The 13,269-nt window shown below is 55.5% G+C and overlaps 1 protein-coding gene across 1 annotated transcript; it reads right to left on the bottom strand.

Annotated features, from left to right (window-relative positions):
- Nucleotides 1-1,131: 1,131 nt before the first annotated feature.
- Nucleotides 1,132-10,967, bottom strand: ALDH4A1 (aldehyde dehydrogenase 4 family member A1). The gene is made up of 15 exons (XM_050909234.1): nt 10,933-10,967; nt 9,997-10,090; nt 9,569-9,661; nt 9,409-9,456; nt 8,861-9,016; nt 8,118-8,267; nt 7,916-7,990; nt 5,316-5,503; nt 4,321-4,394; nt 3,554-3,750; nt 3,136-3,183; nt 2,603-2,755; nt 2,272-2,393; nt 1,558-1,676; nt 1,132-1,427 (listed from the first exon to the last, which is right to left on the bottom strand). The coding sequence occupies exons 1-15, from the start codon at nt 10,965-10,967 to the stop codon at nt 1,315-1,317; spliced, it is 1,665 nt and encodes a 554-aa protein (XP_050765191.1). The 3' UTR covers nt 1,132-1,314.
- Nucleotides 10,968-13,269: the final 2,302 nt, after the last annotated feature.

Here is a 13,269-nt window from a genome sequence, read left to right as displayed (position 1 = left end):
GCGTTGCAGGACCCGTCCGGTGAGACCTTGCTGACGGTGAGGCAGAGCCTGCGCAGGTCGCAGCGACCGGGGATCACAAAGGTCAGAATCGCTTTAACTTCTTAACTCGGCAGCTTGCAGAGCCTCGGCGACGGGCTCGTGTCGGAGAGCAGCTCCCTGGGATGGGAGCGGGGTCCTGGACAGAGCGCAACAGGCTGGGAAATGCATCTTGCTCTAATGAGTGCTGTCCCAGCACCTCCTGCTACTACTTAAATTCCTTCTAGGGGTGGTGAGGGATGCTACATCCACCTAACCCAATAATAGGAACATTCCTATTATCGAAACACCTTCTCTTAAAATCTTTCCGCTTCCTTCCAGCGGACATGCAAGGATCGGAGCAGTGGAAGCAGCCAATAACCGATGGGAAGCACCGGAGGTAGCCTGACCTCGCCACCGGTGATGGAACAAGGGGACCAAGCGGGGTGTTGCCGCTCCATCTGCCCGACGTCTGAGCACCCCCTGAGACCATTCGCAAGGTAATGTGCAGGTAACCCCGGCCGCTGGCTTCCGAGGGCTGAAATAAGGCACTTGAACTTATTTCTAAGCAGCACCGCACTCACAGCCGCCCTCTCCTGGCACGATGTGCCTTCTGCCAAGTTCTCTTCCTACATCAAAAACATTTGGGTGTGTTGGAGACTTTGCTCTTGCTCAGGAACAGGGAGAAAATCCGGCTCAGGGCTCCCACCACATCGATCTCTGGTTTAAAACAAGCCAGGCTTCCCGCACCTCCCGGGAAGGCTGGTACGGGCAGCCCTCAACTTCCAGCCCTGCTGCCAAAGGGATTGAGAAAAACAGCTCGCGCTCTGCCGGGGTAAAGGAGGCCTCGGGGACAGAGAAGGGAAGGACTTTGTTTTTTACAGGTGACTGGGACAGGGCCAGCCTCTTCATGCTCATCTCCCGCTTTAATTCCAGCGCGCTCAGCCCTGGTGAGAGGGAACCGCGCTGGACCGCTCGGGATGGACAAAACGGGAGGAAAAGGGAAGCCGGGGTCCAGGTATGGCTCCTGCAACCACCCCTCCAGCCACCCCTTAACTAACTAACTAAGCATGCTTACCCGATGAAGAAAAACACAAGGACTTTCTCTTTTTTTTGAGTTAACAATTTAATAATAGAATTTTTTCTTTTAAAAATAAAACCTAAGCTCGTCAGGTTAAAGATCAGTAGATTTAAGTGCTTTTTTTAATTTTTTTTTTTTTTTTTTTTAAAGGTTGTAGCTGCAAAGCCACTCTGTGCGTTGAGGATCAGTAGTACCGGTGCGGGGCTGGGGAGAAGGCATCACTGCATGTAGGCGTAGCGCCAGTCCGTCAGGGGCACGTGCGTTTCTTTGATGGCCTGGGGAGACGTCCAGCGCAGGATATAGTGGGGACCACCAGGTTTGTCGTTGGTGCCTGTTTCACAAGGAAAGAAAGTGCCGGTGACCACGAGATGGAGGACGGGGAGCTCGCCCGGAGGGGGATGCGGCTCAGCGCGTGGCCGGACAGGTAAGTGCCGTCTCCAGACGGGATTTTGTCGTCTCACCTGAGATGCGGGAACCTCCGAAGGGCTGCTGAGCCACAACGGCGCCCGTCGACTTATCGTTGATGTAGAAATTGCCGGCCGCGTTGCGCAGAAGGTTCCTGGCTTCGTCGATGATTCTCCTAAGGAGGGACAGAAATGGCTGTGACCACGACGCAACGGCAAAAACTTGTGCGGCGGCTTCTACCCTTCTGTAGCAATTAAAATAGCGCAAAAAGCGTGTTTGCATTTCTTTGCACGCGTTTCCAGGAGCGCACGTTGTTTAACACACACTGAAACGGGTCGTGCATACTTAGAACTCAATTCAATTATCCCCATTTTGTTTTCTTTTAGTTCATTTCTCTTTTTAAGTTTTATTGTTATAAAAGCAAGGGAATTATAACTTAAGGATGGTCCCTCGTTGAGGTTACACTGCTCTTAGCCCTCCTCCTGCTTAAGACGGCTGGGGGCGTACGCTCCAAACATCACCTTGGGGATAAGTTTCTCCCCGAAAAAGCCTTTTTGGGCTGAAAAACCACTTTAGAGGCATCCCCTTCCCTCCTCAGCGGGAGGAGGCCTAAAAGCAATGTAAGCTTTGCGGGGGAAATGCTTTCTCTCCTCCTCACCAGGCAGCGCAGGGCTCTGGAGGGAAGCGAGCCAGCTGGGCTCACCCCAGAAGGGGAAAAGCATCTTCGGTGGCTCGGGATGCGGGAAGGCGGCGCGGATTTTGGCACTTACTTCTCCTGGGCGAAGACCGCCCCCGTGAGGCCATAGGGCGTTGTGGTGTCGATGAGCTCCAGGACCTCCTTGTACCGCTTCTCCGGGTAGACGTAAACTGTGAGGACCGGGCCAAAAATTTCCTGTAGGGTTAAAAAAAATAAAAATAAAAATAAAGCACTCAGCTGGGACAGCCTCCAAGACCAAGCGGTGGGTGCTTCAGCACCCGATTAGCTAAAACCACGATGAAGAGGAACATCCCTGCATTAACGTACTGTACACCTCATCTCCACGCGCCCAGCGGACGCCTCCGGACGGGGATCTACGGCCCCTTTTGCACCTCTCCTCTCACCTCTTTCATGATGGGATCCTGTGGGTCTTTGCTCTCCACGATGCACGGCTCGACGAAGTACCCAACGCTGTCGTCGCAGCCGCCTCCTGCCAGGATGGTGAGGTTGGACGACTTCTTGGCGTGCTCGATCCATTTCTTTATCCGCGCGAAAGACTGAGAAAAGGAAGTAATAAAAAAGAGTGTGGGTTCAGGGGTCTAAAAGGAGGTTTGAGCAATCCATTTCAGGGCTCTGCTGCTCTTAGCACTCTTCCAGCTCAGAAGGAGGGGTGGGAGCTGGAAAAACAGTCCCAGGCACTCTGAACCTTACGTCTGAGATGACAGTTTCTCAGCAAAATAACCCACTTTTCAAGAGGGGCAGTGACTAAGGCATGCAATACTCCAGGAGGGAGCAAAAGAGGGCTGATCATCAGCTCTAACTAATCACTGACGTTCGTACTTTGCTGTAAGCAATAAAACCCATTTCACCTAACACTTAACGAAAGCCTGGTGGTGTTACCCTCTTGCATTAGTAGAAACAGGAGAGGTGAGCTCACCTTGTCATCAATCACTGCAGAGAAAAACGTCCCGAAGTCCTGGGCGGGCTGTGGGAAGCCAGAAAGGAGGCAATGTAAGTACACAGCGTGCCAAAAAGCTAACTCTGAGCTGAAATTCCCCAAATAACATTTCCCCCTGCTCCAAACACACCTCTGTTCGAGGGCGCAAGCTACCCCTTTTCAATTAGCCTGCAGTATTCAGCGACTTACACAATCCTTCCTGCAGACGCTGGCTACAAGTTAATTTCTAATCACTAAAAAAAGATGAAGGAGGGGGGACGGAGGGGCGGTGGTGGGGAGAACCAGTGGATAAAAAGCTCGGTTCAATAGGAATTAGTAGCCAGTTACCGCAGTCTCTAATCCCATCAACCACCCGCTGAGCCGCAAAGCCCTTCAGCAGCCCGGCAGCTCCACTCACGTCTCCCACTTTGATCTTCCCGTGCTCCTCCAGCAGTTTCTCTTTGATCTGGGGCCACAGCGAGTCCGGGGCGTAGAGGCGGGAGCAAGCCGAGCATTTTTGGCCGCCGTACTCGAAGGCCGAACGCAGGGTCCCGTTCACCACGCTGACCACGTCGGCCGAGCTGTGCACCAGGTGGAAGTTCTTCCCGCCGCACTCTGGTGCCGGAGAAGGGAGGAAAAGGGGTAAGCGAGGAGCTGTCAGGGCTGCGTCACCTCCGAAAAGCACATGCTACAGCCAGGTCCCTTGCAAGGGGCTCGGCCAGCGCTCGCCCTGCCTGGTCCACAAGTTCCCTGGGGAACAGGGAGAGTGCCGTGATCCCGGGGAGCACAACCCCAGAGCTCGAGGAGCTGGAGCAGGCTCACAAAACTGATGGAAAAGGGACTGACTCGAGTTCCTAAACTTAATGAGGGGGCTCCGCAAGCCCAGAGCACCGCCGCCTCCCGCCCAAGTGCCAGCTCCCCACCATAAAAGCCCATCCCATGCCGGTGGGAGCCGGTGCCATAAGCTCCTCCAAATACCCAGCGCTCCCAGACGAACAAGCTTTACGCTCCTGCCCGAGAGGGTGGACAGGAGGCACGTTACTGTGTCATTTGCTCTCTGCTGCCAAGGAGAGGAATCCTGGCCGTCACTTTAGTTTCTCCCCGAGCAGGGGAGAAACTGAACCCCCCACCCCTGTGTGGCCTCCCCCCCCCCCCCAAAAAAAAGGTGTAGGAAGTGGCAGTTACCTCCAGCCAGGCGTGGGAAATTGCGGTAGCGATCCAGGTTTTCGGATACCTGCTTCCAGAGCCGCTTGAAAGTCCTGGAAGAGAAAGGAGGAGCTGGTTAGCGCACTCTTGCCTTTGCGCAGGGGTGACGCTTGGAAAATGCACATGTGGGTGCTGTGGCCTGCTGAAGGGGACCCCGACTAACCCCTGCATCCATCCCCAAAAGAAGGGATGCCCCGCAAGCGGAAGAGGAGATGCTAGCTGAGAATGAGACCCTAAGCCTCAAAGCAATGGCACCACACAACCACCCTGTAGTTTTAAAAATAAGAAACTGTTGCAGTGTCACAGGAAAGACCACAGGAGCGAGCATCCAGCAGAAGTTTCTGTTCTTCCCCCTTCCCTCCTTCCTTTCGGTCCTTACTGTGACAAACCCTTTGGCTGCAAAACAATAAAAATGCTAATAACCTCCCCCCAGGAGGCACAGCCACTAACACTAATTTATGAGCTTCCCACCTTTAAAGCACGGTGCTCATCAGACCATGGCCTTCACCGGTGGAGCCGGGTCCCCGGGTTTAATAGCCCGTTACGGGCTGCCAGGGCCCTCGGCGTCGCTAACACACCCTGCCGCGCGGGCAGAGCGCGGGTTTGCAAATCTACGTGGAGCTGGCATCGCTCTGCCAGCGCAGTGCGGTTCGTTAAGCCAAATCACGGCATCCCTGGGAGACAGGGCAGTGTCACACACAAGTTTGTCTATTCTCTGCGCCTTGAGTTTAGCAACAGAAACTCCCTGCTATTAAATGCACTCCCTGTAGCAAGAAAACCTGGTTAGACACTTCTTTAAGCAGTTTTAAAACCCTACTTGAACTACATCGTGTAAGGACGGCCAGTTGTCTGCCTGCTACCCTACTCAACGCTGACCTACATGTTCAAAGGACCAGCAGACGAGCACCCAGCGTCGTCCCAGCCGGCGGCTCCTCGCCCCTCTCCCCCCCCTGCCGCTCCCCTCCCCAACGTACGGCACGCTGCCGGTGAAATTGAGCCCGCAGAAGTGCTCGGAGCTCGTGACGGTGTCTCCAAACACGGGCCCATCTGCCGGCACGAACTGCACGACGTTCGGAGGGAGCCCGGCTTCGAGGAGGATCTTGTAGACGGCGTAGCTGGAGAGGAGGGCAGTGTCGCTGGGCTTCCACAGGACCACGTTTCCCTGGGGGAGGAGGAGAAAGTCAGCACACGAGGAAAGGCTTCAGCCCAAACACGGGTATGCAATGCTTAAATGCTCTGGCAAAAGTCTGGCCCACAGCGGATGGGACCGGAGCGATGGCACCTTTGGGTGATTCACACCTACCTCTTACCCCCAGCATTGGTTTTGCAAAGGAGTGTGATTGCCCTGGTCAGCTGAAGGCACAAAAATCCTCCCCTTTCACACCACCGCATCGCTGTGCCAGGCTTGCACACCCTCCCTTGCCGGCGACGCAGAGTTTTGCCTTCCCTAAAGAGGAGCCGTGAAATCGGACCTGTTTTATGTCTCGGGGAAACGGGACGGCGCCGCTACGAAATGGGCTTACGACACTGCAAGCGCTGTCGCTCGCTGCCCAGCCAAAGCAGTGAAATAAAACCTCACGCCCGGATTAATCGTGCACAAGCAAACAGCCCAGTTGGCTGAAAAACACAAACGCGAAAACGCTGGCGGCGGCAGCCCACCCCTTCGGCTCCGTGCGCAGCCACGGCGGGCCCGGTGACCTCCCCTGCGTCACTGCTTGGCCCCCACCGCACGTGACCGTGCAACAGGGTGACAGCCCCGGGGGAGCAGGAGGGGGGATTTTTGGACTCTGCCTCAACCAGGCGCCTGCTTGCCAGGGACTCGTGGTGCGGGCAAAGCTCCTTCCTGCCCCTCCCGCCCCCCCCATAATCCTTCCACTCCAAACGGTGAGAAAACGAAACCACAGTCTGCAAAAAATCTCCGAGCAACTGGGAAATCTAACTCAGGCCACGGTTGGAGACAGGATGCCCGGCAGTCCAGACACCGGCGCGGTGCGGCGACTGCTCCGGTCCTGAGGAAAATCCCGCTCCCGACGCTGCAATGGCATTAACCGCATTGATCTCTCCAGCTCTTTAGGCAAGAGCAACGTTTAATCCCCTGGGAAGCACACTGTGGTGACCAAAACACTGGGGCTCTAATTAATATCCACTTATTGAGCACCATTTTCTCCTAAATTTAATTCCAGGTACCACCTGCCGCTGAGCTTTTCGAGTCACCCGCTGATGCCCTGCTCCTTTTTGCCCCAGGCCCAGGGCGAGCAGGGGGATTTCACCACGCTGCCGCAGCCCCGTGGGAATTCATCGGCACACTCGAAGAGGGAGAGGTGGATGCACTGCAGGATGCCCAGAACAGTTCACCAGCACGGGCTTGCCCCATCCCAGCAAGGTTCGTCCGCTCTGGGCTGAGTTTATCACCAAATGCCCCAAAGCCGAGGACCTTCCTCGAATCCTGGGGTGGGAGGAACGCATTTCCCTCTCCCAAAAAACTTCCCGGCTCTGTAGCTTCACCCTCTTCCTTCCTTCTCCCCACTCCTCCCCTACAAAAGTGACAGGTTCAAACGCTTCGCCTTGAATATGGGCTTTAAAACATGACATCCCCAAATTAAAAGCTTGGCATTCTCCCTTATCGCAGCCCCTTCCACCTCCAACACAGGACACTACTGCTGGAGGGACCATCTTTGGTGCCAGGATGAAACCTGAGCCTAAGTAGGAAAGAGCTTAGGACAATTTTGTGGTTTTTTTTCCAGTGCAACAATAAATTAATTAATCCTGGCCCAAATTCATCAGGTATATTAGTCTCTCCCCAAAACTCACCCTGCAAAGGCAGGCGCTCCCCGTGCTCGATGGGCACGTTGGGGTGGGACACGTACAGAAATGCTGTTTACCGATACTTGGACTTTTTGGACCATCTTTCATGTCTGCCAGGATCTCCTGACTCCCAGTTCAGTGCTAAATGCCAGGGCCACGACCCGCTCTCTCCTACCTTCGCCCTAACACACCCGCTGTACCCAAAAAGTGTCATCCAAGAGGAACCTGAGCAATTACAAACCGATCACACTTCCGTGTTGCGACAGTACCCTGAAGCCCCGTTCACAGAACAAGCACCACGCAGGAGAACAAAGCCCCACTGTATTTCTCGTCTCCCCTCCCTCCTGCAGCACTCTGACCTTCTCTCGATTTAAAACCCAGCCTAGGAGTGAAAAGACACCTTGCTTCAGAATAAAAACCTCAGAAGCGCAGGTTTTTGGGCAGCTTTTCCTTCTCCAACGCTTCCCCCATCACACCTGTCCATCAGCGGACAGGTCTAAACTCCAGCCACTAGAATCCCTTCTTGTAATTAAAGAAATCTGAGTCTAATTGCAAGCCAGCTGATTGAATTCAAGGGGACTAAAAAAAAAGCAGGACCCCACGTGTGTCCTATTGACCGGCACCAGAGAACCAGGGAGGCTCAATTTGCTCCTTGTGGATACCAGACCAGGCAAACCGCAGCCTCAGAGAGACCGGATTCCCCTCCCAGCCTTTCTCCGGACTGTCCTCTCCATCCCTGGCTCTCCTTAAATCCCACCATGACACTCACCATCAACGCCGGAGCCCCTGCCAGGTTGCCACCGATCGCCGTGAAGTTGAAGGGAGAGACGGCTGCCACGAAACCCTGCGGGTGGGAGAGGAAAGGGACCAGTGGGAGCACGGTGACTCCTCTCACCGTGGCGTGACACCACAACTCGGGGCAAAAAAGGGAGCTCCAGAAGCAGGGGAACAGCCCCAGCCCTTCTCCTCACCTCCAGCCCCCGGTAGACCATGCTGTTGGTGCTGACGTCCACGCTGATGGGCTGGCTGTTCTCCAGCTCCAGGGCGTACTTGGCATTGAATCGGAAGAAGTCTATCAGCTCTGCAGCAGCATCGATTTCCGCCTGGATGACTGTTTTACCCTGCCGGGAGAGGTCGCATCAAATAAAAGCACTGAGGGGAGGGCGGGGAGGGGGGGAATGCAGCAGCCGTGAGCCGCAGCGGTGCGGCACGGCGCGTCCGGATGCGGTTTGTGGGTTGCCTCTCTCACACAGACCACATGCTCGCTTCCGAGAGACGCGGCCTCCTGCAAGCCCCCATCCCGCCACGTCTCCTTTGCACCGAGCAGAGGCAAACGCAGCCCGTGCCTGTGCCAGGGGACATCACATCCCTCCATGTTCCCCCACTGCTCCTTTAGTGCCTCCCCTGGGAAAGCCAGGGCTGCCGGGGCGTTTCGCAAGGGTAAACCCTGCTAATCGCAGCCCACCGCAGCAGTTGATCCTGTTCCCATGAAGCTTGACTCCCAGCTTCGCCGCCCTTCTTTCTCAGCAAAGAGGGAAGGATCGGTCTGTATCCCCTCGCAGCACAGCTATAGGCACCTCTAACATTACAGCCATGCCCACCGCCAAAAAATACCTTGGCAGCTCTTCCTGCCCTGCTTCCCCGACTCCTGGCTCCCCAGATTCCCTCCCATTCGCCCCAGCTATCCGCCGGGTCAATCCCGCATCCCCCTTACCTGCCCGATCATGGTTTTGGCCAGCACTTCTGCTCGCCTCGGGCCGCTCAGCATGTCAGCCGCCCTGAGGAAGATCTGGGCTCGGTCCTGGACAGGTTTCAGGTCCCATTCCTTCCTTGCCGCCAAGGCGGCGTTAATGGCTTTGTTAATGAGCTCCTACAGAAGAAAAGGGGAAAGGCAGCAAGAAGGAACCCACCACCTCTCTGTCACCAGGTCGGAGGGGAAAGCGAGGGGCCATCCACCCCCCAGGCACAAACCACAGCAGCCATCCTTCCCATCACAACCCCAAATTTGCAGCCCCTGGTACCGATTTGTTCCAGGATCGCCGGGACTTGGCAAGCCAACACCCGCCCCCGGAGCCTCCCTGCTCACAATCTGAGCAGCGATTTGCGTTTCATCCAGACTTCTAACCAGCAATCTCAAAGCGCATCACGCCGCAAGCCTCGCAACCCCGCTGCGAGATAAGGCTCGCTAAAGCCGGGCGAAGTGCTGCTGCCTCCTCCTCGGAAAAAATGAAAGGAAGAGGGAAGGCAGTGAGGTGTGCTCACCTTGTCGGCATAGCAGTACTTGGCCACCTTGTGCGCGTGATTGAACGGCTGAAAAGAGAAGAAAAACCTCCGTAGTCGTCAGTTCAACAGATCTCTCTCCCGCTGGGTACATCCCCCTGCTCTGTTCTCACTTGTTAAAGAGGTTTTCCCCCAAACTCACCGACAGCTGGTACCGCACCGTCGGCGTCCACACCTCTTCTCCCCCGATCACGCACGGGATGGCTTCTGTCTTGCCCTTCAGGTCAGCAAGTGCCTAAGCGAGAGGAGGAGAGCACCGTGGTGGGAGCTGCACACACGGCCCTCCACCAGCTGCCCCCCTCTCCATCCATCTTCCCCGCCAGCCCCACAAGCAAAGGGAAACCCGGGGCCAGGCCTCCTTCGGTCCCCTGGGCATGGGGTGCCCGTGGGCTGGAGGGACGGGGCCAGGAATTACAACTCTAACTGTCCCCAAAGGGAAGGAGCGGGCGCTGGGGCAGGACAGGGCTTCCCCCCCAACCCCAGGAAACAGCCTGGGGCTGCTGTGCTGCACCAGTAGCACAAACCAGGACCTTAAAGACCCCCAAAAAGGCCGATACCCCGCGGCGGTACCTTCTGAAGCGCTGCTCGCTCGGGGCTCCCCGGCTTAAATTCGAGGATCGGCTCGTTGGTCACCTCGATGGCCGAGCGGTGCTGCCATCTCCGCCTAGGAGAGGAGCAAGACAGATGCTGAAATCCCCCCTGGTTTCCTCCTTCCCTCCACACCCTAACCTCCCAGTAACACGTGTTTTATCCCTTAACGCCGCGCTCCCTGGCCAAACCAGCCACGCACGCCCAGGCACGGCACCGCGTTATCGTGCCTGTGCTGCATCCCATCGGATGACGATGCCGGAGCTAGGAACTGAGCCTGGACATAGCTCCCATCCATCTCTCCCTGCTCTTTGCTATAAAAAAGGTGCTGGAAAAGGAATTTCTAAGGGACGAGGCGCAGGGCAAGCTCCGAATCGATTCGGTTTGCTCCGACACCCCAACGCGCCGCCAGCTCCTGGCAAAGTCCAGGGCGCGGGGGCAAAAGCCGGGCTGGCACGCTCTGCCCGCTCCAGCGAGCAGTTGGACCTTGGCAGCTTCGGGCTCTGAATTTCCTAACGCCGCTTTGCCATTAAATCGCCCGTCTCGGCAATATCGCCCCCAAAAAGGGGCAAAAAAGGGGGGAAAAAGCTGCCCAGAAGGGGAGGAAGCGCCCGCGCTGGGCAGCCGGGAAGGTGCGCAGCAAGAAGCAAGGGAGGGCTGGGCCAGCAAAAGCGAATAAAGGCAACGCACAGCAAAGGGGTGTCGGTGGTGCCCTTGCAGCAGCGTCCCTGAGCCCGCACCCCGCGGGTCTGCCACCCCCGCCACGCGTGGAAACGCTGCAAGAAGGGGGTTTGCGGGTGGGGCTTGGGAGACGGGGTTTTGCTTGGGTTTGGCTGGCTGGCTGCCTGCCTGCCCCCCCCCCCAAAAGGAAGGGGGGCGGAGGAGTTGGGGAGGGGAAGGGGACCCCCAGGCACTCACCCGCCGCCCCGCAGCCCACGCAGCGCCCGCCACATCCCGGCCCCGCCGCGCTCCCCGTCCCACGGCCGCGCCCAAACCACCACGGGAGAGGGAGGGGGGGGGAGGTTTCAGACCAAACCGTGAAATTAAATAATAAATTGGAAAAAAGGGGGATGGAAGCGGGATGCTCCCAGAGCGACCCCACACCCGCGCACTCTCTGTGCGTGGGGCTGCGGGGCATGTCTGTTCCCCCCTCGTGGGGCGGGAGTGAGGTGTCCCCGCTTGGTTCCCCCCCCACACACCCCACAGCAGTGGTTGCGCCCGGCCAACGGGGGTGCCGCGCGGCGCGGCACGTGGGAGGGGGCGGAGCGCTGGCAGGAGCTAAAAATAATAGTAATAATAATTTAAAAAAAAAAGGAATTTTAAAAAAAACCCCAACACCAACCCAAGCCGAAGGAGGCGGCTTTGCCTGGTCACGGGGGGCTGGCGGCGGGTCCCGGCCTCGGCGGCGCCTCCGGGAGCGGACCTGCGTGGGGAGAGAGAGAAAAGCGAGCTGAAGCGGCTGCTCCTGTCCCTTTCAGGAACTAAAAATTAAAAATTAAAAAAAAAAAAACAAAACCAAAAAGGGGGGGGATTTTAACCCAAAATGGGGGCCTGACGAGGGGCACGGGGCCAGCAGGAGGGTGGGTTTTGCATGGGGTATTTTTATTTGCAGAAAGGCTAGCAGCACTTTCAGAGCCGCAGCTGAAAGATCCCGATTTTTAAGGGAGCTTGGAGTATTTTGGGACCCCAAATCACCTGCCCGCCCCTGGGCTGGGGGGCCAGGGAGAGAGGAAAGCCCCCCCCCCCCTCCTCGGCTCCAAATGCACAAGCAGCTTTTGCCCTAAAAGGTGTTTTCCAACCCAAGAATTAACACACAGAGACATTAACCAGGAGTTTGGTATTTATTTTATAGGTTTTTTTTTTTTTCCTTGTAACCAGAGAATGACTGTAACCCGTTTTCATCGACAAGCTCCCGCACACCCCCTTTGCAGAGAGAAGCCCGTGGGGTACGCGACCGATGGGTCGAGCGCCGAAGGATGAACCGCTCCGGAGGGGTGGCACGGCCGAGGACAGACAGACAGATGCAGGACGGGAGACCGGAGCAGTATACGAGGAGCCGGAGAGCAGACGCGGAAGGGGTCGGTGGGCTTGGTTTTGGCACTAAAAAAAGGAAAATGGAGATAATCCGGTGGAACTCAGAGGAGTGCGAATGCTTCTGGCTCTCGCTGCGGGTGTTTCTCGGTGCCCCTGCTCAAGTGGATTAGATTTCTGAAGCCTTTGATGGTCCGAAATCCACCGCCAGTAAGTGCGTGTACCGTTTGGTCTGCTTGCAAATACCCAGGACAGGCTTCCAACCACAGAGGAAATCGATTTACATCTCGACTCCAGAGCGAGCTTGGGAGCTGGTTCATCCTTCGTCCTTTCCTTACCAGAGATCAAATAGCATCATCAGTTCAGTCTTTTTCTTTAAAAGAAGCTAATATACAGAATATAAAGCACAATATTTACAACAGTACAGTAAACAGGTTCATTTCCACACTGATCAGTAGTCTGTTTTAATGTGTATAAAAGAAATTCTTACATGACCTAAGAGGAACTGACAAGAAGTGACACAGCATGGGGAAAGAGTCATCAATACCCTCCACTTAAACACGTTAAATAATAAATAATCATTTTTGGCAGAACTTAGCTACGTACACTTTAGCCGCAGGTAAGGTGTTTTAAGGACTGACTTGCGTGTCTCTTTTGGTGAAACCACGTTACACAAGAAGTGTGTCTAGTGACTAAGCTTTTAATCCTCCTCAACCCTCTCTAATAAAAAAAGAAATTTTTGGATTTCAGATGACATCTGCGCAGGGATCGTCAGTTTGGGCAGCCCGCAACCCAGAGGCGCTGGGTTTGTGGCACAGTGGTACTGGGGTGTTCTGCCATGGAAATTACACAGGTCTGAAGCCACCCCAGGATTTGTTTTAAGCATTAAAATCATTATTTCCTCCAAAGACGGAGCCAGCCAGACCTACGAGCACCACATTTGCTTACAGAAGCTGCTTCACTGTTGGAGTGCCTCAAATTAGGAGGGAATCGTGATTTCGAGAAGCATCAAATACCCACTTCTTAAACAGTTTGTCGCTTCTTCAAAAGAGAAGCTTGGAAAGGCTCCTGCAAATGCAGAAGGGTCTTAAGACACTGAACTACACACAAAAACAGACAAAAAGAAGCAATCAAGTGTTTCTTCGCTACTCTGCCAAAGACTTGTGTTCAAGCCTTCAGCGTTCCCCTCTCCAGAAATGGGTTGGCAAGGGATTGAATTAAGAA

Source organism: Gymnogyps californianus, chromosome 21, assembly GCF_018139145.2.
Source record: "Gymnogyps californianus isolate 813 chromosome 21, ASM1813914v2, whole genome shotgun sequence".
In the NCBI taxonomy this organism is placed as follows: Eukaryota; Metazoa; Chordata; class Aves; order Accipitriformes; family Cathartidae; genus Gymnogyps; species Gymnogyps californianus.
Note: the sequence above shows the minus strand (reverse complement) of the source record. Positions and strands in the feature narration are given on the sequence as shown.